The sequence below is a fragment of the Loxodonta africana genome, chromosome 3 (assembly GCF_030014295.1).
Source record: "Loxodonta africana isolate mLoxAfr1 chromosome 3, mLoxAfr1.hap2, whole genome shotgun sequence".
Classification (NCBI taxonomy): domain Eukaryota; kingdom Metazoa; phylum Chordata; class Mammalia; order Proboscidea; family Elephantidae; genus Loxodonta; species Loxodonta africana.
In genome coordinates this window covers 26,660,992-26,681,978 of record NC_087344.1, presented here as the reverse complement: position 1 = coordinate 26,681,978, position 20,987 = coordinate 26,660,992, and the positions used below count along the sequence as shown (strand labels likewise).

Genomic DNA, 20,987 nt, shown 5'->3' with positions numbered 1-20,987 from the left:
CCCTGGGGAGTCAGTCAGTTTTCGTGGTAGCCCGTGCCTTTCTGTGGGTTCGTAAACGTCATCAGGATGCGCCGGAAGTGCCCTCACGCTGCCTAGGAGACGAGACGCTGGGCCCACAGCTGACGAGGGAGAGCCGGCCGCGCCCACTCGGCTGCCATGGAGCTGCCTCCAGGGCTGTGCGATGATCCCCGCGCCTGGGACTACGACTCGGACCCGGACCCGGACCCAGAGCCCGACCCCGATGCACAGGCCGAAGCCTACGTCGCCCGTGTGCTCAGTCCGCCGAAACATGGGCTGGAGCCCCCGCGCGCCCCGCCGCTGCCCGTTCCCGCCGCGTCCCCCGGCGCCCTGGAGCCACGGGCGGCGTCCAAGGTTTCGGCCGTAGGTGTGCCAGGCCTGCTGAGCCTCCCCCCGGAGCTGCTGCTGGAGATCTGCGCCTACCTGGACGCGAGCCTTGTGCTCCAGGTCCTGCCGCGAGTGTGCCACGCGCTGCGCGACCTCGTGCGTGACCATGTCACCTGGAGGCTACGCGCTCAGCGCCGCGTGCGCGCGCCCTACCCAGTGGTGGAAGGTGCGCGCGCCCGGGGCCGGAGATGCCCGACCAGGTCAGGCTTGGGGCGGGAGGGGTTGCGGAGCATAGCCTCCGGAGCAGGCTTTGTGGCTGTTCTGGCTTTGGCTGGAGGCTCAGGTAGTTACTGATGATGCCAAAGCCCCTGACCTCTGGGTGCACCATGGGGCAGACACTTGGGGTCCTGAGACTGTGGTAACCTACAAGGGGAGAGTGAGGGGGCTGGAGTCCCTCACCTGAGAATCCAAAGGTCCTCGGGCTTTGGGTCTGTTAATATGAAAGCCATGACCCCTGGGTGACAGTTAACACAGGGACTTGAAGTCTCAGGCTCTGGGAACCTATGCTTGGCATTCAAGGTAAGCCTAAGAATACTCAGGTCTAGAGGTCTGGGCAGCAACTGATAATGCCAAAGCCCCTGGTCTTTAGAGCCTTGACCTAGGAAGGGGTGAGGCAGGGACTCAGTGTGCAGAGCCGACTGCCTTGGACCCAAACTAGGGTTTAGGAGATGGGATTCCTGACATCAGCATCCACGGGTCCTCAAGGCCTGAATCTAGCTTGGGGTTATAGGCAGGGGCTGGTGGTCTCTCCTCCTGCCCCAGAGGTCATGGGTCCCTGGGGGATAAGACAGCTTGGGGACCTTGAATTGATATTGTTGGTCCTGAGACAGTGACCCCTTGGCTTCTCAGGCCCTTCACCCATCCTGAATAATGAGTTGGGTGGTTGATTATACTAACTTGGAAGTTTTGATCTGCAGAGATCATTGATTCTTAAGGTGTTGCCTTCTAAGCATCTGGGTCACACTCTCCATACCAGCTTGATAAACATAGATGCTTGATCCCTGGGGCATGAATCCTGGATCTTGTTAAAACCAAAACCAAACCCACTGACATCAAGTTGATTCTGACTCATAACGACCCTGTAAGACAGAGTAGAACTGCCCCATAGGATTTCCAAGGAGCACCTGGTGGATTCGAACTACTGACCCTTTGGTCAGCAGCTGTAGCTTTTAACCACTACACCACCAGGGTTTCTATAATGCTCCCTGATTTATAGATACAAGTTTGAGAAATACTTCCCTGGGTCAGGTTCAGACACTGAAGCAGGGAGGACTATTACTCAAGAGGCCCCAGCTCCTATGCCCAGCATGAAGGCTGAGGGGCTGAGATCAGACCTCAATGTCCTGAGGCTGCTGCCCCCTCCCCAGTCTCAGGTTGCAGAATTGGGTCTGCAAAAGTGATCCTGAGGCCCCAGATCTCCAATTTCTGGAAACCGGGGTGAGGAGTCGTCTTAGGTCTGCCTAAGGGGTGAGCACGCAGTTGTCCTGAGGTGGAGTGAGGTGAAGGATTCAGGTGGTGATCTGTTTAAGTCTGGTGCAGGTCAGGATCTCTGGAGCCAGGGGTGGGATTGGCCAGCTGATGTGGGTGGCAGGGTACCTGCCCACCAGGGACCCTGCTTCTGGTGCCCCACAGAGGAGGACTTTGACTGGCCAGCCGCCTGCATTGAGCTGGAGCAACACCTGGCACGCTGGGCAGAGGATGGGCGCCGGGCTGAGTACTTCTGCCTGGCTGATGGGCACTTTGCTTCTATTGACTCAGTGCTGCTGCTCCAGGTGAGGTGAGGCCAGCTGGTGGCCATGCAGGGGTGGGCTAGGGTGTGGTCCTCAGCAACATCACCTCACTCTCCTCCCAGGGTGGGGCGCTCTGTCTGTCAGGCTCCAGAGATCGCAATGTCAACCTGTGGGATCTGCGGCAGCTGGGGGCGGAACCCAGCCGGGTTCTGGTGAAGGCTCTGGGCACCAAGCAGAACAGCACCCACAAGGTGAGGGACCAGGCTGGGAAGAAGACAGAAGGTTTGTGGCAGGGCACTGAGGTTAAGAGCATGGGTTTTGGCACCAGATCTCAGATTCGTATCTAGGCTCTGCCCTTGTTGGTGTGACTTTGGGTGAGATGTGTGACATCTCTGTGCGTCAGTTTCTGTTTCTGTCCAATGGGCAGTGAGGAGGATGAATAACTTCACTCAGGCGCTGACACAGTCGGTGGTGCTCAACAGGTGTCAGGTAAACCCTGAGAAGGAGTCTCTGGTGGCACAAATGGTTAAGTCCTCAGTTGCTAATCAAAAGGCTGGCAGTTCAAATCCCACAGGCCCCTTGGAAGAAAAGCCTGGTGATCTACTTCTGAAGTCACAGCCTGTGTGGAGTTCAGTTATACTCTGATATACATGGGGTTGCCATGAGTCGGAATTGACTTGACAGCAACTTTTTTTTTTTTTTTTTAATACATACCCTGAAGAGACCACCCTTAAGAATCAAACAGCCCTGAGCATGACTGTCATTTTGTGAGAAATGGCTGCAGAGGGCACATCCACTGGCCATTGAGGTGGTCCAGGCTGGTGGCCAGGAGCTTGAGCTTGGAGCCTGACTGCTGCATTCAAATCCCCACTCTGCTACTTCCTGGCTGTGTGACCTTGAATGGGAGACTCAACCCCTCTGTGTCCCAGTTTCCTTATTTGTAAAACAGGACACATCACAGTACCCGCCTCAGGGGGTTTGGTGAGGACTTAGGAGCTGGCACTCTGCACATGTTAGCTGCTGAGGGAGGGGCCCATTCTGCCAATGAAGAATCTGAGGGAGGGAACATGGCTTGCTTTGGTCACAGAGTGGAGGTGCCACTTTTAACCATATTGTCTTGTGGCCTCAAGCCACCACTGGTGTTGAGTCTCCTCAGGACTTGACTTAAAGATGTTATTGGGTGGGGTTGCGCATGCCCCAGGCTCTGAAGTCAGATGGACCCACAGACCCAAGCTCTAATCTCAACTTGGTGCTGACTTGCTCTGAGTTTTTGGGTCAGTTGTGTCCCTCCTCTGACCCTCAATTTTATTAATAGTGTGTGAAATGGGGATAATCACACAGAGATAGAGTTGTACTGCAGTCTGTCAAAGCTGTGTTAAGGGGGAAAGCTGTGTGGCTTTGGGTGAGCCTATTGACCTCTCTGAGCCTCATCTGCAAAAACAGAGAAGGCCTTCCTCTCACTGGGCTCTTGCGAGGAGCCCTGAGCTAAACACAACGCATGAGGTGGGGCATCCGTGTGTGACTGCTGTGTCCTTGTCCCACAGGGTTGGGTGTGGTCCCTGGCGGCCCAGGACCACCGCGTGTGTTCCGGCTCCTGGGACAGCACGGTGAAGCTCTGGGACATGGCAGCTGATGGACAGCAGTTTGGCGAGATAAAGTGTGAGGGGTCATGGATGGGGGGACTGGGGAGGCAGGGTACTGGCTAGCCATAGCCCCAGCCCTGTGTGCTGTGTGTCCCCAGGGGCAAAGCGGCTGTGCTGTGCCTTTCCTATCAGCCTGACATCCTGGTGACGGGCACCTATGACAAGAAGGTGACCGTCTACGACCCCAGAGGTGGGCTGGGGACCCTGGGCCTGGGTGGGAGAGTAGAACTGCCTGGGGTATCCAGGGTCATGTGGGAAGAGACATTCATGGAATTCTGAGCCTGGCTGGGGTGACAGGCACATCACCCCATGCTAACCACTCAGGGTGACCAGTGCTGTGGTGGGTGCAACACGTGCAATGGGGGGGGGGGCGCACAGAGGAAGCACCGCTTCTGTAAAATTAGGACAGTAATAATAACATTAGCCTCGTAGGGTTAATGGGAAGACGATGTTAATAACATTGACTTTGTAGGGTTAATGGGTGGATTAGATTAATTAGTATACATAAAATGCGTAGACTACTGCCTGGCATGTGAATCTGTTCTGTTGCTTATTTACTGATTCGTTTTTATTGTGTTTAATTGGAGGGTCTGTGTGTTATCCGGAGCGCTGGTGGCACAGTGGTTAAAGCGCTCAGCTGCTAACCAAAAGGTTGGCAGTTTGAACCTACCCACTGCTCCAAGGGAGAAAGATGCGGCAGCATACTTCCATAAAGAGTGCAGCCTACTTCCATAAAGAGTACAGCCTTGGAAACCCTATGGGGCAGTTCTACTCTGTCCTATAGGGTTGCTATGAGTTGGAATCGACTGGATAGTGACAGGTTTTGGTTTGGTGCCTTATCCAGGCAGAGCTGGAGCTGGGGGCGGGGGATGGTGGAGTGTCCCACCAGTCCCAAAGGTGCCTGGGACTTGGCTTGGTCAACTCCACACTGAGAGGAGCAGTGGGATTGGAGCATGGAGATGGGACAGAAGGTGGGGGAACAGAGGCAGGGTGGGGGAAGGGGGGGCCTGGATCCAGCTAGACACCAGATAGGGTCACCTGCGGGGTGGGGAACAGGGTAGTCGGAGGGTTTTGCCAGGGAGGAGAGAGGCATGGGAGCCTCTGGTAGGCTGGGGGTCTCTGAGGGGCTCTGATGCCCCTGTCCCTACTTCTTCCCTGGCGCATGGTCCCTGCAGCCGGCCCAACCCTGCTGAAGAGCCGGCGGCTGCATTCCAGTGCAGTGCTGGCGCTGCTGGCTGATGACTGGCACATCATCTCAGGCAGCGAGGACCACACGCTTGTGGTGTTTGACCGCCGAGCCAACAGTGTCCTGCAACGGCTGCAGGTGGGAGCCTCCCCTGGGACCCCAAGGGACTGGGGCTACAGCCCTGCAGGGCATGGCCTGAGCTTCTGTGTTCCCCATCCCTCTTGCAGCTGGACTCGTACCTGCTCTCCATGTCCTACCAGAAGCCCCAGCTCTGGGCTGGTGACAACCAGGGCCTACTGCACGTCTTTGCCAACCGCAATGGGTGCTTCCAGCTTGTCCGGGTCAGCCAGGGGCCCCGGCCTCTGGGCCTCCTTCCTACTCCCTGGCCCCAGGTGGTGGTGAAGGGCTGGCCTTGGGAGAGCCACTCCTGAGTGTCATTTGTCTCTCTCTCTTCACCCTGCAGTCCTTCGACGTGGGTCACAGGTCTCAGATCACGGGAATCAAACACTCACTGGGGGCCTTGTACACCACGTCCACCGACAAGACCATCCGGGTGAGACCCGGGCCCAGCCCCTGCCTCAAGGACAGTCTGCCCCCTTGCCCTGGGGCAGACTTCTTGATCTTTGCCTGTTGCCCCTCATCAGGTGCATGTGCCCACAGACCCACCGAGGACCATCTGCATCCGCAACCACCACAACGTGCTGAATGGGGTAAGACCTGCAGCCTACCCCTTGCCTTGGTGCCCAGAGCGCCCCTGACTCCTTACTTCCCTGTCCACCCAGATCTGTGCTGAGGGTAACCTGGTGGTAGCTGCCTCCGGGGGCCTGTCGCTGGAAGTCTGGAGGCTACAGGCCTGAGCAGATAGATGTGGATACTGCCTGCCAGCAGGCTGGCCACAGCCTCTGTTCTCAGGGGACCCTCCCCCATGTTGGTGCTGCTTCTCCTAGTCTGGCAGGCCTAGGACCAGGGAGTCCGGGCCATGGTCGGACTGGGGTCCCTGAGCTGGGCCCCATGCCAGTGGTGGTGACATTGAGGTTCTAGCCCATTTGGGGAACTGCTCTCCACCGTTGGGCCCTGTTTTTGTTATGATTCAGACACCCTGCTCTCTGTTGAAAAGTTGAGTGAAGAAGAAATAAACCTGATGTAATGTTACTGTGAGGTTGGTGTAGCCCCACTAGTGTCTGCTTGGGGGTGGGCTGCTGTAGGGGTGTGTGTGTGAGTGAACATTGAGAGACAGTGTGTAAGGGCTGGGCCGTACATGTTGGTGGCACTGGGTGTGGAAGCTGCAGGTGCTTGTTTCCATAACTTGTGTCTGTGTGTGCCTGTGCACACCAACAGTGTATTTCATGAGTCACATGAGTGATCATGTGTATCGTTGTGTCACTGGGTAGGCAGGTTTGGCTGTGTTTGTTACTATGGTAACCTTGTCTATGTGTCTCTGCAGGCCTGTGAGGGTGTGTGTGAGGAAGAGAGACTTGAGGACCGTGGGCACTTGTTTTATGTTCTCACCTGTGTGTGTGAGACACAAGCATGTGCGTGTGTATGTGTGTGTGAGAGAGGTACGTGTGTGTGTGAATGAGAGAGCTGTGTGGGGGGGTGTGAAATGTGTGTGGTATGTGTGCATGTAATGTGTGTGTGTGTGTGTGTGTGTGTGAGACCTGTGGGCGTGCAGATTATGACTCTAACCTGGTGTGTGCACAGTGGGAGCGTAAAGCCATGTATACTATCCCATAGGTGTGGGGTAAGGGTGGGATGGGTGGTAGGTGCATGCTCTTCTGTCCAGGATGTGTGTGTGCCGCTTTGGTGGTGACCCTGGAGGTAAAGAGGGAGAGAGGCTGGGCCACGTGTGCGCCTGGCCCTGGCAAGGCCACAGCCCCCTCCGTGCCCCCATGTTAGCCCAGCCCAGCCATGCCCTGAGGAACATTCACTTCATGTTTATTGAGGCGCCCTGGGTTGTAGGCCGCAGGGTCATAAGATGGCGCAGGTCTTCTTCTCCTTGAAGGGATTGGTGGCAGCTGGAAGACCCACAAGGAAGGGATCACTCTTGGTCTGCTCCATGCAGAACTGCAGCAGGTCGGCGGCTGCCTTGGATACCTGCAGACCAACCCAGTCAGCCAGACCTGGCTGTTCACCTGCCCCCTCAGCCCAGATGTGCCCTCACCTCACCCCACCTCCTGCCCTGCCCTGCCCTGCCCCTCACCTTTACGCGGTCGATGCCTGCCTCCACCCGCAGCTGCTCTGCAGCCCGACGGGCCTGCCCAATATCACTGCCAATGGCCACCTTGCCAGACATCTGGGGGAGGATGAGCAGGGGTGTGGTCAGAGGGCCCAACATCAGACCCTGAGCCCTAGGACCACTCAAGGGGCCCCACAACTCTGCGTCCCTTGGGGACTGTGGGGGAGGGGGGCCACTCCCAGACCCCTGGTACCTCAGCTGAGGACTTCTGTCAGCAAATGCCTGGCTGCCAGATCTATCACCAGCCCTGCTCTGGCCCAGTTCCTTCCCCCACACTGGCCTGGCTTCTCCAACCCCCACCGCTCCCTCTCCCACTCCTGCAGAGACTTTGAAGCCAGGATGCTCGTGAAGTGAAATGTCACCATTAAGCAGCAGTTGCCTCTGCCAAGGGAGTCTGTGCCCCAGGAGGCCCCGGGCGGCTGGGTGACTGTCCTAGTGTCACATGTCACCAGGTCCCTAGGGGACCAAGCCCTTGGGGCTGGGGGAGTGCGAAGGCCCTGGCCACCTGGATGCAGCCCCTGCTTCTCCTCTCTATCTATACTCACAACCACAGACGACTCAATCCACTCACTTAGGGTGATGGTTTCCTCTGTCCCCATCCCACCTCTGAGGGCCCACCTCCCACCTCCCTCCTCACAGCATCTCTCAGGCATCTCAAACCGAACTCTGCCAAGATGAGAGTCTGGATTGTCTTCCCACAGACCTCCTGTCCCCGATGAAAGCTCACCACCGTCCTCCCAATTGCTCAAACTAAAATCTCCAAGTCCTTCTTCATTCCTCTTTCCAGTATCCCCACATCTGATCCTCCCTCCAGTGCCATTAGGTAACCTTCAAATTAGGTTCTGAGTCTGGTCACTTCTCTCCACCCTTGTTGATCCCCTCCTGGCCCAGCTCCCATCTCCACTAGTCTTCAGCTCCGGCCCTCTCCCCTCCCTATTCTCCAAGCAGCCAATGGGAATCTGTTAAAAAAAAAAAAAAAAAAATCGAGTCTTTTGATCACTTTCTTAAAACCCTTCAAAGCCTTCCTAGCCCCTTAGGATAAGACCCTTCCTCCTCACCTCAGCACACAGGGGCCTACCTGGTCTTTGAGTCCATTTTCTATTGGCCTCTTGCTCCCTTATTCCTCACTGACCACCTTGACACCCTTGTGGTCATTCATTCATTCAGTATATTTGTTGAGATCGTAATATGTGCTGGGCACTGCTCAAAGCACAAAAGGAACAACAGTGAAATAAGACAAAGCCTGCCCTCACAGAGTGGCCGTTCTAGCTGGGGATGGATGGACAACAAGCAAATAACACGCATACTATAATGCACACACACATGTCATTATAGAAGCAAGGTGGGGCCGAGAAGGGGTGCTCAGGGAGGGTTTCTCGGAGGTGACATTTGAGCCAAGACTGGAAGGAGGAGTTAGAGAAGGGATGTTCCAGCCCTTGGTCAGGGAAGTGCTGGGCATGTTCTAGGAACAGCAAGGAGGTGGTGTAGCTGGGGAAGAGTGAGCGAGGGCAAGCATGGGGGAGATGGGGCCAGGAGGTCAGCAGGCCCTCCAAGGGGAAAGCCACCGTTAGAGGGTTTTAATGAGGAATGACCTATCTGATTTATTCCTACAGAAGAGCTGTCTGCCCACTGCTGAGAGATATTCGAGGGGAGGAAATCCAGCATGGAGGTCATGGGGATGGAGATGTTGTTAGGTGCCATCCAGCCAGTTCCAACTCTTAGCGAGCCTATGTACAACAGAATGAAACACTGCGTCATCCTCATAATCATTGTTATGCTTGAACCCATTACTGCAGCTACTGTGTCAATCCATTTAATTGAGGGTCTTCCTCTTTTTCACTGACCCTCTACTTTACCAAGCATGATGGCCTTCTCTCCTGATAACATGTCCAAAGTATGTGAGACGTAGTCTCGCCATCCTTGCTACTAAGGATCAGTCTGATTGTACTTCTTCTAAGACAGATTTGTTCATTCTTCTGGCATTCCATGGTATACTCAATATTCTTTGCCAACACCATAATTCAAGGGCATCAATTCTTCCGTCTTCCTTATTCACGGTCCAGCTTTCGCGTGCATATGAGGCGACTGAATGCTTGGGTCAGGATGGAGGTATGTGCCTGGATTTGGGGCCTATTTTGTAGGTAGAGCTTAGCAGGTGTGCTGATGGATGGATGGATGGGAGCTTGAGAGAAGGGGAGTGTTGTGTAACAAGCCAGTGGCACCTGAACCCAAGGTCGACTGCATCTCTAAGAGACTGAAGAAAGACTCTAGAACCAGCAATCATGATATATGGTTTATTGGGAAGCTTACTTAAGGGACCACGCCCCAGGGTGGTGGCTGGACCAGTTTAGTGCTCCACAACTGCCTAGCAACGGACACAAGCTTATATACCATTCCAGCTGGGACCAAGGCTCATCATTTTCTCCCATGTTCTTGGGCATTCAGCATTCCCAGGGACTTCACGTTCAGGCCCAGATGTTTTTCTTCTGTTGCTAAGGCATTCCTCAGCCTTGGCCACCAGCCCAGTCATACCACTCCAGGCCCTGTACCTTAGCTCGAGTCCATCTCCATCCTGAATTCACCCCCAGCATGCTTCGGGGAAGAGCAAGACTGACTCCATTAGGAGGTGATGCATATAGCTGAATAGCATTACCATACAGGGAGACAACAAGTTCAACACCTCAGTATTTAGCCAAGTAGAGGAATGGAGGGTAGGGTCATTTGCCAAGACAGGGATGATGGCAGAGGATCAGATTTAGGTGGAGAAGAAACTGAGGTGGAGTTTCAGGTCCTCATGGGAATGTCAAGGAGGATCTCTGTTCCTCCAATAAAGTGTGCTCATTTCCAGGCTCAGGTCCTTTGCACAGTACTTTTCTCTCCTGGAGTCCTCCTCCCTGCCCCCACACTCACATTTTCACATAGTAGGGCCTTTCTCAGCTTTCTGATCTTGGATCAAACGTTACCCTTGCTCTCCTTTCCTAACCGATGTTGATCTATCTCCCCAAACAGACTATGGGCTGCAGGTGTCTTGTTCAATACTAAAATGGCAGCGTAGAGCACCAAGCCCAATACATAGTGTGACCTCCATACCTTGTACAGTGAATAAAGGGGCCCCCCTCTGGGCCAGACCATGTGCACAGTTAGGAGTATGCCTGAGATACAGACCCTGCTCTCGAAGATCTCACAGTTTCCCTGGGGGAGGGGGGAAGGGGGGAAGATGTCAGCCCTGGATCCCAGAGGAAGCCCTGACCATTCTAGGTCAGAGAAGGATACTTAAAAGAAGAGACAGCCGAAGCTGGGGCGGGGGGAGAGGAAGGGGAAAAGAAAAGCAGAGGGTTATGCGGCATGGGGACGCTTTGGAGACTTGCGAGGGCACACTAAGGATCATTATCCCATTTGACGAGGGAGACTCTGCCTGGTGACCCAAATTCGTCCAAGGGCGACATTTAAGAAGCTATCCTCTCCTCGAGGGCACAGAAATGGACAGGGGAAGCGAAACGCAACGCGATGGGCCTCCAGCAGGCGGCAGTAAAGGTAGAAATCATCAATGATCAGAGGCTGAAAACAAGCGAAACAGACAATAAAGGCTCCTCGAGGCTTCCGTATTACGGAACAGCCTCGCAAAGATGGCTGCACTCTGAACTCCCAGCCGCCAAAGAGGATCATGTGACTGAGCAAGTTCCGGCCCTTCTCTCCAGGCATCTGCTCGTGCTCCACTTCCTGCGTTGCTGTAGAGACGCCCGTGCTGGGGCCGAGTGTTTTGACGCCACCGGAGGCCCGGCCGGGCGTGCCTCTGGCTTGAGAGCGCGTCTATAGGCGCATGGAGGGCCCCTCGGAAGGGAAGGCGCCCGCGGCGGCGCTGGCCGCCGTGCTGAAGCACAGCTCCGCGCTGCCGCCCGAGAGTACCCAGGTCCGGGGCTATGACTTCAACCGCGGCGTGGATTACCGCGCGCTGCTGGAGGCCTTCGGCACCACCGGCTTCCAGGCCACTAACTTCGGGCGGGCGGTACAGCAAATCAACGCCATGGTGAGGGCTGGGGCGGGACTTCCTGTGGTGGGGAGGAGCGTGGCCTCCAATAACAACGGTGCAGTACCTAGGAGGGGGCGGGCCTTCAGTAGAGTGGACCAATACCTGGAGAGAGGCGGGGCCTGTCTTGGGCGTATTTCTTTGTTGTGACGGGCCTGCAGTAGGGGAAGTTTGGTATCTGGAAAAGATGGGGCCTGATTTTAGGTCGGGGACGGGCTTAGGCAAAGTGCCCAAGTGTCGTGGACTGGGCGGAGCTTGGGCAAAGGGTAGTGTTAGGAGAGGGAATGGAGGAGGAGCCTAAGTCAGAGCGGGCCCTGAATTTAGGTTTGCACTTATCAGCTTGGAAAAGGGCCAGGTCTGCAAAGGGGTTGCTTTCTGAAAGGTGCGAAACCTTATCTGTGAGGTAAGATCTAGGCGGGAAGGGGTCGGGGCCTGCACAGAGGGCTTTCATTGGACCCAGGTAAAAGTATTCCTGTATCCCTGAGTAGGCAGGGCCTGGGGCGGGGAGTGTGACTCTGGAATCCTTATGGGACCCTTGAGCTGGTGCTTAGGGCCAGAGCTCTGTTCACCTGGCCCCTACATTCAGATTGAGAAGAAGCTGGAGCCGCTGTCACAGGAGGAGGATCAGCATGCAGACCTGACCCAGAGCCGCCGCCCGCTCACCGGCTGCACTATTTTCCTGGGCTATACGTCCAACCTCATCAGCTCAGGCATCCGTGAGACCATCCGCTACCTTGTACAGCACAACATGGTGGGGACTCGGTGGGGCTGTGGCTTTGGCCGTTCTACGTCTCCATGGAAAATAAGATTATTTAAGTGAGATGGGGAAACGGGTTGGTTTTAAGGAGCTAGTTTGTTTTGCAGTCGAGTTCCCCTCGAAGGGTCGTTAGTTGAGGGTTGGGGGTTCTAAGCTTGCTGGGAATGACAGAATCCACCTTCCTGGCCAATCTTACTGTTTTCTGGCTGTAGGTGGATGTCCTGGTGACCACGGCAGGGGGCGTGGAGGAGGATTTCATCAAGTGCCTGGCACCCACGTACCTGGGCGAGTTTAGCCTCAGGGGGAAGGAGCTCCGGGAGAATGGGATCAACAGGTGGGGAGCCCTGAGTGATGCTGGGCAGGGGTGCTGGGCCAAGAGGTCCAGGTCTTGATGGCCACCCTCTTGCCTTCAGGATTGGGAACCTTTTGGTGCCCAATGACAATTACTGCAAGTTTGAGGACTGGGTGATGCCCATTCTGGATCAGATGGTGCTGGAGCAGAACACAGAGGTGGGGCCCCAGGGCAGTCTCGGGGGTAGACATGGTGGGGATCAGGGTAAGAGCAGGCTGAAGCAGCTTTCCCCTTCTAGGGTGTGAAGTGGACACCGTCCAAGATGATCGCCCGGCTTGGCAAGGAGATCAACAATCCAGAGTCGGTGTATTACTGGGCCCAGAAGGTGAGGGGCTGGGTGGGTGCAGGGCAGCAACCAATTCCCAGGCCTTTCACCTTCACAGCCACCTGAGGAGTCAGTTCTCACACTCATGATACAGATGGGAAGCTTCAGACACAAGTACTTTGTCTGAGATCACATAATTACCAGGTAGGGTCTTGGTGAGCAGTTGGGGGCAGCACTTAGCAACCTCCTTTCCAAAGGCTACAAGGTCCAACAGTCTGAAAAATAACAAGACCTGTCACTCCTTATGTGGTAGGCATTGTCTTAAGTATTTTGTATGGGTTATCTCATGTATGTCTCTGAGGGAGATGCTGTTACCTCATTTTACAATTGAGGAAACTGAGGCCCAGAGAAGTTAAGCACTGTGCCCATAGTCAGACAAGAGGAAGGGGAGCACTGGGGACAGAGACCAGGCTGCCCTCACTGCCCTGAGCTCCAGCTCCTGCCCTCCACAGAACCACATCCCTGTGTTGAGCCCAGCGCTCACGGATGGCTCGCTGGGTGACATGATCTTCTTCCATTCCTACAAGAACCCTGGCCTCGTCCTGGACATTGTTGAGGGTGAGATCCTGTGAAGGGAGCATGGGAGGACCAGCTGGGTGCAAGGCCTGACCACAGCCCCTCTTTCCCCAGATCTGAGGCTCATCAACACCCAGGCCATCTTTGCCAAGCGCACTGGAATGATCATCCTGGGCGGGGGCCTGATCAAACACCACATTGCCAATGCCAACCTCATGGTGAGTGGGCCCGTGGGAAGCAGTAAAAGGATGCAGGCTGGGGGGTGGCACAGACACGCTTGTGTGCTAAGCCTTGTACCATGCACTGGGGAGACAGCTGTGGGCTAGACAGGCAGGGATACCTGGCGTCCAGGGACAGCAGCCAAGGGACATATATGTCAGGTGGCAGTAACTGCTATGGAGAAAAATAAGTCTGGGTGATGGTATGGTAAGAGAAATGAGTGGTGGTCAATAAAGGGTGTTTGAGGGAGGGCTTGCTGAGAAATGGGGCCCAGGAGCAAAGATTTACACGAGGTGCCTCCCATAAATCATGTGGTTATCTCAGGAAGGAGTTCCGGGCAGAGGGTACAGCCAATGCAAAGGTTCTAAGAGCCTGAAGTCTATCAGCTAGGAGGCTGGTAGGGGGAAGAGTTGGGGGAGATGAGAGCAGGGAAGTGATGGGGTAGGTCATGCAAGGCCTCGTGGGCTACAGGGAAGATTCTGGTTTTTGCTAAGTGAGATGGAAGCCCTGGAGGGTTCTGGGCAGAGGGACGTGCTCAGGCTCAGGTCTTCCCAGGGACCCTCTGGCTGCCATGGGGGAACAGACTGTCGAGGGGCAAGGGTGGAGCCAGGAGACCAGGAGGTGACTGAGCTGGTCCAGGCCAGCAGTGGTGACAGTGGGGCCATAGTGGAGGCGTGGAGGGGGAAGTGTTTGGGTTTGGAGGTATTTTGGAGATAGTATTGGTGGCAGCTGCCGCTGGCCAGATGGTGGGAGGAGTGTTCACACCAGGTCCCAGGTGGGTCTGGGGAAATGATGCCCATCATCTCTCCAGCCCTGGGGCCCCTCACTTCCGCTCAGGCAAAGGTTTCTCACCTTGCAGCGAGGGGTGCTAAGGGCTTTCTCAGGAACACATCCCTCAGCCACATGCCCACTCCCTCCTGAATCTCTCTGCACTGCTCTCTCTGGCCACTGTGCCCATCTCTGTCTCCTGATGGGCTGACTCCTGCCCTGCTCCTCCGTGCAGCGGAATGGGGCTGACTATGTGGTGTACATCAACACAGCCCAGGAGTTTGATGGCTCCGACTCTGGTGCCCGGCCGGATGAAGCTGTCTCTTGGGGCAAGATCCGGGTGGATGCACAACCTGTCAAGGTGAGGGTTGGCTGGTGGGTGCAGGTCTCTGGGGCCGTGGCCATGGAGCCCGAGGCTCACATGGGTCCCCTTCACAGGTCTTTGCTGATGCTTCCCTGGTCTTCCCCCTGCTTGTGGCTGAAACCTTTGCCCAGAAGGTGGATGCCTTCATGCCTGAGAAGAATGAGGACTAAGCAGCTGACACCCCAGGGAGGCCTCACCCTGCCTCTATTTATTAGTTTGAAAACCCAGCCCCCTACCCTCTATGGTCAGCATTATGTCCAAAATAAATGGTCTCAGCCTTTGTTCTGAGTCTGTCTCTGTCCTTGGAGGGGTGTCCACCAGCTTCAGCCTGCTCCACTTTCAGCCTCATAGGCCTCTTCCCGCCAGCACTGGATGCTGCCCCCCATGGCAGTCAGCAGGCAGGGCTCGGTGGGGTGGAAGGCCAGTGACTGAACCACACCAGATCCCACAGGCAGGGCCAGCGCCAGTGCACCCTGTGAGGCAAGGGAGTGGGAGTGGTTATTGGTGGCCCTCAAGTTCCCCAAGCGTCTCCCTCCCCCAGTCTGGCTCCCAAGTCTGGTCACCTCTCCCCTGACTTTAGACATCTACCCTAGCTGCTTTCCAGACACACAAACCCAGTCTGTCTAAAACTGAGCTCAGTAGCTCTGTCCAGCCAGGTGCTTGGGCCAAACATGGTGGGAGTCTCTTCCTCTTATACCTCACATCCCTTTCCAGTCAGTCCTGTTGGCTCATCCTTAGAACATGTCCAGAGACTGCCCATTCAGTCCACCTTCATGGCCACCACCCTGCTCTGAGCCTACCTTGCTCCAGCTTTCCCTTCTCCCTGCTGCCACCCAGGCTCCCAGCCTCTGGGGCCTCAGTGCTCCTCCCCTCCCTCAGCACCCTGCAGCCTCAGCACAAGTTGTACACTTCCTCAAATAAACCCCAATTCCTCTTTCCACACCAACAATGTCCCTCCACGTGTCCTCTCCTGCAGGGTGACTTCATGTAAGTGGGGACCTTGAGAAGGTGGCACATTTACATTCTCCACTATAGTGAGAGCTGGTCCCTTGAATCTCCAGGGCCTCCACAGGTTCTTCTACCCTCTTGGAAGAGTCAATCCCCCTGGCCAATCCCCAGGGCTAATGTTGCCCTTCTTGAAGCTCCTCAGCCCTGGCCCACTGAGCAGGGATGGTCTGTGCCCACCTGCCTGGCCCATCAGCCTGGGACTCTTCAAGGACAGGGCTGGAAGCCATGGTGTTGTTCAGATGTAGTTCAGGTTTCCCAAGCAATTGCAGCCCTCTTTCACCCAAGGGTCTGTTCTAGCTCTTCAGCCTGGCACTCATGGCCCTGCCTGATCTGGATCTTGCCACCCTGATGTTCCCCTGTTTCCTGACTGACCTGTGTTCCATCTCTAAGCCTTTGCACACACTTCCCTGTGCCTGGAATGTCCTTCCTGCCTTGTGCTTCAAGATCCCAGCTCTAATATCCATTCTTTTTTGCAGACCTGGGAATGAGCGAGGTAAGGACAGAATGTCTGGGCGGCGGGGGGGGGGGCTCACCTCTACCAGGTCCCAAAAGAACACCTTCCCATCCTCAGAGCAGCTGACCACGTGCGTGTCACGCTCACTCAAGCAGCAGTCTAGCTTGTACTCCTGGTTCTTATGTCCTGTGTACCTGCAGATGGGCAGGGTCAGGGGAACTAGGCCTCACCAGAGTAGGGGTGGAGGGGAAGGAGCCCAATGACCGTGAGGACTCACTCGCCCAGCAGCTCCCCTGTGTCTTTGTCCAGAAGCCGCAGTGTGGAGTCCAGGCTGGACACCAGGGTGCACTGGCCATCCCGGCTGAAGCAGATGCAGGTGATAGGGCCTGGTGGGAAGGGAGGGCTGGCAGGTGGAGGGGAGGGACCCCCTTCCCTGCCCCCATCTGCCCTGCCTGCCCCACAGCCCTGGGGCCATACTCACTGCCCACGTAGTCTGAGAAGAGATGCCCCATCCTCAGGTCATAACGCCTCACTCGGCCGTCCACGGAGCTGCAGGATATGGTGGATCCAGCTGGAGGTGGCCTGGGTTTCCCTAACCCATCTCCTCCCCAACCCAGAGTCCTGAAGGCAAGGCTGGGCTCACTCTTCCCGTGCACCCCTCAATGCCATGGAAAAACGCACTGAAATGAATTCATGAGTGCAATTCTGAGGCTTTGAGACTCAGACCCATCAGCCCTATTCCATTCCTTTCTGAGATTGGTAGTCTCTTCCCAGTTTTTTAGGCCAAACCCTTGGAGTCCTTCTGGATTCTCCTTTTCCTGCACTCTATAGCTCTTTCTTCAAAGTACCTCCTGAATCTGACCTCCCTGGTCTCCCTGTGTCCACCCTCAATACTTGTAGTCTCCTCCTCACAGCCGCCAGAGGGAGCACTTTTGAAAGTACAGTCACTAGGTGCCAATCCCTCTCTCAGACAAATATGGATTCCGTTACTCTCAGAAAAACATCCAAATTCTTCCTGTGGCCCCTCAGACGCTGTACAAGCCTGCCACTGACAACCCCCATTCTCACCTCCTGCCCCCAAAATGCCCCTCCCCACTTTGGGGCTTTTGTACTTGCTGTTCTATCAGATCTCCCCCTGGGTAGCTTCTCCTCATCTTTCAAGTGTCAGCCTTTACACAGCCTTCCCTGCCTCCCTGATGACCTAGGGTACCCCAAGTTCACTTCTCAGACAAGTCTATCCTTTCTCTTTTCTCAAATCTGTGCTTGAATTACAGTACTGGCAATCATTTATTTACTGATTGTCTGCCCCACTAGAGAAGCTCTCAGAGGGCAGGAATCAGGTCTGTCTCCTTCTCAGCCACATTCCCAGCGCCCAGTGTGGAAGGCTAGATCAGGCAGATCACAGCAAAAGTGGGGCCAGGGCTCCCATGGCACCTGGCTGTCTGAATGCAGTGTCCTCCTCCCGTAATGGGGAAATAGACACAGCCAGTTCCTCACAAGGCCATCAGGAATATTTGTTCTGATGATTCAAACATGTACGAGCGTCTCCTCTGGGCCAGGCTCTGTGAGGGACCTTGGGACATGTGACCAATCCAGGCACAGTTTCTGCCATCAGAGAGCTGGCATTGATCAAGGGTGATCTAGGAAGGTCACCCTGAGGAGGTGACATCGGAACTGGGACTTGAAGGATGAGAAGGAGCCAGCATGTGCAGTCCTGTGGGAATACGATCAGCCACACAGGCCAGGGAGCCCAAACTCCCACTGTGATGGGGATGGCATTCCCTCTTGGGTGGCCCTGCATGGGGAATTTTTTTTTTTTTAATTGCTTGTTTCCTGTAAATAGAATATCAACCCTCTCGGGGCAGGAATCTCCCTAATTTGTTCCTTGCTATATTTCCAATGAATGGGAAAGTATCTGCCATATAATAGGTGCTCAAATGCATTTTCAATAAGTAACAGAAGGGCAGACCAGGCAGAGGAAGAGCAATGAAAGAGGCCCTGAGGTGGGAGATGCTTGGCATATTTGTGAGAAATGAGGCCCACAAGTGAATAAAAGCTGAGAGGTCAGCAGCGGCCAGATTTTGCTGTGAGCTGCGAGGAACAGAGATTTACTGATTGTCTTTAAGTGCAGTGGCAGCTATGCTTCCCAGTGGCTCCACTCACCCTGCCAGGACTTCATGGTCTGACACTTTCACACTGGATATGCCATCCCTGGCCTCATTAAGTGTCTGCACTGGCTCAAGCTTCCTCGAGCGGCAGTCCCAACAGCGGACGCTGGAATCGATAGAGCCTGTGAGGCCATCAGGAAGGTACGGTCAGGTTTGGGAGAATGGCAACGGCACTCTAGGCCCCCCTGCCTAGGCCCCAGACTCACCAGACAGGATCACTGTGGCCTCTTCGTTAAACTGTACGGTATTCACCTTCTGCGGAACAGGAACTGCCACTCAGAGGGGGATGGGCTTTGGAGGATTGGGATAAAGGCAGGGTTCCAGGTGCAGGTAAAAGCAATGGCAAAGACTAGGGGGAACGGGGGGCGGGAGGGTGGTTTGTGTGTGTGTGTGTGTCCCTGTCACCAGGCATTACTGCTGTTCCCCTCATCATTTATGTTCTAATGAGGCTCTCTCTCGCACTCACCCCCGCGTGGCCCCGGAATTTGCGTACGACCTGCCCCGACGCCACGTCCCACAGCACCACGGCTTTGTCTCCGCCTCCAGAGCAGAGACTACTGTTGTCAAAAGAGCTGGAGGTGAAGGGAGGGAATATCAGCGTCGACCTCTGATTTCAGCCCCGGCGCTCCGATGCCGTCTGGCCCTCGGCTCACCCGGCCGCGTCCAACACCTCGTAGCCATGGCCGCTGTACGTCCGCAGTAGCGTCCCTCGCAGCGGGTTCCACAGCTTCAGGGTCTTGTCGCTGCCGCACGTCAGGCAATAATTGCCATCCACTGGGGAACACCAGGCAGGGGTTACATGGCCGCGGATCTCAGGAGGCGGGGAGTGGGAGAATCCGGAACGAAGAAGGCGCTCACCATTAAACCGCACGGCTCGCACCGCCCCCTGCCCGCAGTCCAGCGTCTTCACCCGTTTCTGCGGCAGCTCCGGGGGCCGCGGCTTTGGCTCAGGGAATGCCATTGTTCCGAGATCCCCTCCTCGCTCCTTAATACTAATCTCTACCTAGGTTTCCAATCCCTCCAGCCCACGCTTGGGTGTAACCTTATTATTGTGCCCCACGGTCTACTTCCTGTTTCTCACTTCCAGGTTCAAAATTTCGTCTTTTGGGGCATAGTGTTGGGAATATCGAAGCCCGCTTTCAGGGTTTTCCTCCCACCTCCCGTTTTCAAGGACACTTCTGGCCTCTTCTGGTGCCCCTCTGGGGGAGCCCCGGCCCCCGCCGCGAGGAACGGAAGCAGAGGGCTGCGGTGTTACCCAAAAAGCCACCCCCATTTCCACGCCGGAAGCTGCAACTGCCCAGCGGAAGAGGCGCGTCCTGGCTTTCCGCTAGCTATGTCCGCGAACAGTATGTCGGACCCACGGAGGCCGAACAAAGTGCTGAGGTAAGGTCTCCGAAGTCATGGCGACGAAGCTTGAGTTGTCGATGTGGGTGGGGGTCCAGGGACTCGTCCGTTCTGGGGGCGGGACTTGGACGATCTGACCCTTGAGCCTGCTGCAGGTACAAGCCTCCGCCGAGCGAGTGTAACCCGGCCTTGGACGACCCGACGCCAGACTATATGAACCTACTCGGCATGATCTTCAGCATGTGCGGCCTCATGCTGAAGGTTGGTGTCCTCTGTAAACCGCAGCGAAAGACCAGTATTGAAAGGGTAGGGCTTGAGCTTGGCCAGAGACCAGGGTACTCCCGCTAGGGGCAAATCAGGATCTGAATTTAGCTGGGATGGCGCCGGTCAGGAAAGCCAGAACCATAGGTGAAGCCAGGGGGCGGGGCCGGAATGGTTAGGTAGGAGGTAGAGTCAGAGAGTGGGGCAGGCTTTGAAGCAACTTGGAGGGGGCTTGTGGCAAAAGGGCGGGGTCCTTATCTTCGGGAGCACGGCAAGCGCCAGGTGTCTTGAGTCTGAGAGGACGTCGTGGGGTCAGGGAGTAGGATCGGGTACCTGGCTATGAGGGGACTGGACCTGAGGGACTTCTGGGGACAAGGCCTGAGCTGCACCAGATGGAATCAGTGGGTTCGAACCGGTGCTGGGGACTGTGGCTGGCACTGAGCCTGAGGCTTGAGGGGCTCACTGGTGTGCCTTTCACAGACCTAACCCATGCATTCACTTACCCCTCCCATCCACTTACTCCTCCCCAGCTGAAGTGGTGTGCTTGGGTCGCTGTCTACTGCTCCTTCATCAGCTTCGCCAATTCCCGGAGCTCGGAGGATACCAAGCAGATGATGAGTAGCTTCATGTGAGTGAAGGCCTAGAAGGAAAGGGACTCTGACTCTGAGTAGGGGAAGGAGGGACCCAGGCCTACTCGTCCTGGACCCTAACTGACATCTCTCTCCCGTCTCAGGCTGTCCATTTCTGCCGTGGTGATGTCCTATCTACAGAACCCTCAGCCCATGACGCCCCCTTGGTGATGCCAGTCTAGAGGGGTCACATCCTGGACCCCCTCTATTCATCTTCCCCCAGGCCTGGCCTTTGGCTGGTCAGCCTCCTGCCCTCACCTGTTGTCTGGGGCTTCCTTGGGTGAGGTGGTCTCAGGGCTCTCAGCTGAATGGGAGGAACCTGGCCCTTTCCCTGGGCCCCGCCTCTGCTAGGGTACGAGGGGAACATCCTAGGCTTACACCTGTGCCCTCTTCCCTCACCCTGCCTGCTGCTGGTGGAAGTGCTGTCTGTGTTTCTAGGCACTTCCACTTCTTTTTGCGTTGAAATCAGCTAATAAAGTTTTTCACTCTAGCCTTCCTTTGCAACTTGTCTCCTTCTGTGCCATTGGGGGTGCCCCTCTCAGTGGGGGAAGGCCTCTAGCCTGGGATGGAAGCCCCAGTTTGGGGCTTTCAGGTG

At 55.7% G+C, this 20,987-nt stretch overlaps 5 protein-coding genes across 12 annotated transcripts; 3 read left to right on the top strand and 2 right to left on the bottom strand.

Annotated features, from left to right (window-relative positions):
- The first annotated feature begins 151 nt into the window (after window positions 1-151).
- Window positions 152-7,275, top strand: FBXW9 (F-box and WD repeat domain containing 9). Of its 2 annotated transcripts, none has more exons than XM_064280757.1 (10): window positions 152-571; window positions 2,038-2,177; window positions 2,258-2,386; window positions 3,680-3,792; window positions 3,877-3,968; window positions 4,954-5,102; window positions 5,192-5,305; window positions 5,428-5,517; window positions 5,609-5,674; window positions 5,747-7,275. In XM_064280757.1, exons 1-10 carry the CDS (start codon window positions 157-159, stop codon window positions 5,819-5,821), a joined length of 1,383 nt encoding a protein of 460 aa, XP_064136827.1. In that variant the 5' UTR covers window positions 152-156; the 3' UTR covers window positions 5,822-7,275. The 2 variants fall into 2 exon arrangements, with proteins under 2 accessions (XP_064136827.1, XP_064136828.1); XM_064280758.1 differs by having other exon boundaries at window positions 406-571; window positions 2,013-2,177; window positions 5,747-7,274.
- GNG14 (G protein subunit gamma 14) lies at window positions 6,116-10,398 on the bottom strand. Its single transcript, XM_023551923.2, is given in 3 exon segments — window positions 6,116-7,048; window positions 7,051-7,128; window positions 7,131-10,398. Coding segments are annotated over 3 exon segments (363 nt in total). The 5' UTR covers window positions 7,300-10,398; the 3' UTR covers window positions 6,116-6,932.
- Window positions 10,399-10,835: 437 nt separating this feature from the next.
- On the top strand, window positions 10,836-14,816 carry DHPS (deoxyhypusine synthase). 6 transcript variants are annotated; one of them, XM_064280761.1, is made up of 9 exons: window positions 11,021-11,227; window positions 11,814-11,978; window positions 12,197-12,318; window positions 12,398-12,494; window positions 12,575-12,661; window positions 13,114-13,219; window positions 13,292-13,395; window positions 14,437-14,525; window positions 14,603-14,816. In XM_064280761.1, exons 1-9 carry the CDS (start codon window positions 11,021-11,023, stop codon window positions 14,814-14,816), a joined length of 1,191 nt encoding a protein of 396 aa, XP_064136831.1. The 6 variants fall into 6 exon arrangements, with proteins under 6 accessions (XP_064136832.1, XP_064136831.1, XP_064136830.1 ...); XM_064280760.1 differs by having other exon boundaries at window positions 13,277-13,395; XM_003413073.4 differs by having other exon boundaries at window positions 14,400-14,525; window positions 14,603-14,809.
- A 35-nt stretch (window positions 14,817-14,851) lies between these two features.
- On the bottom strand, window positions 14,852-19,124 carry WDR83 (WD repeat domain 83). Of its 2 annotated transcripts, XM_003413075.4 has the most exons (9): window positions 19,017-19,124; window positions 18,812-18,932; window positions 18,625-18,730; window positions 18,365-18,413; window positions 18,154-18,280; window positions 16,472-16,539; window positions 16,268-16,376; window positions 16,070-16,184; window positions 14,852-15,001 (listed from the first exon to the last, which is right to left on the bottom strand). In XM_003413075.4, exons 1-9 carry the CDS (start codon window positions 19,117-19,119, stop codon window positions 14,852-14,854), a joined length of 948 nt encoding a protein of 315 aa, XP_003413123.1. In that variant the 5' UTR covers window positions 19,120-19,124. The 2 variants fall into 2 exon arrangements, with proteins under 2 accessions (XP_003413123.1, XP_010591598.1); XM_010593296.3 differs by having other exon boundaries at window positions 18,812-19,119.
- A 311-nt stretch (window positions 19,125-19,435) lies between these two features.
- Window positions 19,436-20,882, top strand: WDR83OS (WD repeat domain 83 opposite strand). The gene is made up of 4 exons (XM_003413076.4): window positions 19,436-19,541; window positions 19,658-19,763; window positions 20,294-20,391; window positions 20,497-20,882. The coding sequence occupies exons 1-4, from the start codon at window positions 19,492-19,494 to the stop codon at window positions 20,561-20,563; spliced, it is 321 nt and encodes a 106-aa protein (XP_003413124.1). The 5' UTR covers window positions 19,436-19,491; the 3' UTR covers window positions 20,564-20,882.
- Window positions 20,883-20,987: the final 105 nt, after the last annotated feature.

Coding starts and splice junctions, on each gene's coding strand:
- FBXW9 (XM_064280757.1), top strand. CDS start 157: ATGGAGCTGCCTCCAGGGCTGTGCGATGATCCCCGCGCCTGGGACTAC. Junction 2,387..3,679: donor AGCAGAACAGCACCCACAAG/GTGAGGGACCAG, acceptor CTTGTCCCACAG/GGTTGGGTGTGGTCCCTGGC. Junction 3,793..3,876: donor CAGCAGTTTGGCGAGATAAA/GTGTGAGGGGTC, acceptor GTGTGTCCCCAG/GGGCAAAGCGGCTGTGCTGT.
- DHPS (XM_064280760.1), top strand. CDS start 11,021: ATGGAGGGCCCCTCGGAAGGGAAGGCGCCCGCGGCGGCGCTGGCCGCC. Junction 12,495..12,574: donor TGCTGGAGCAGAACACAGAG/GTGGGGCCCCAG, acceptor TTCCCCTTCTAG/GGTGTGAAGTGGACACCGTC. Junction 13,220..13,276: donor CGTCCTGGACATTGTTGAGG/GTGAGATCCTGT, acceptor GCCTGACCACAG/CCCCTCTTTCCCCAGATCTG.
- WDR83 (XM_010593296.3), bottom strand. CDS start 19,119: ATGGCATTCCCTGAGCCAAAGCCGCGGCCCCCGGAGCTGCCGCAGAAA. Junction 16,377..16,471: donor CTTCTCAGACTACGTGGGCA/GTGAGTATGGCC, acceptor CCTTCCCACCAG/GCCCTATCACCTGCATCTGC. Junction 16,185..16,267: donor ACAGGGGAGCTGCTGGGCGA/GTGAGTCCTCAC, acceptor GCCCATCTGCAG/GTACACAGGACATAAGAACC.
- WDR83OS (XM_003413076.4), top strand. CDS start 19,492: ATGTCCGCGAACAGTATGTCGGACCCACGGAGGCCGAACAAAGTGCTG. Junction 19,542..19,657: donor AGGCCGAACAAAGTGCTGAG/GTAAGGTCTCCG, acceptor AGCCTGCTGCAG/GTACAAGCCTCCGCCGAGCG. Junction 19,764..20,293: donor TGTGCGGCCTCATGCTGAAG/GTTGGTGTCCTC, acceptor ACTCCTCCCCAG/CTGAAGTGGTGTGCTTGGGT.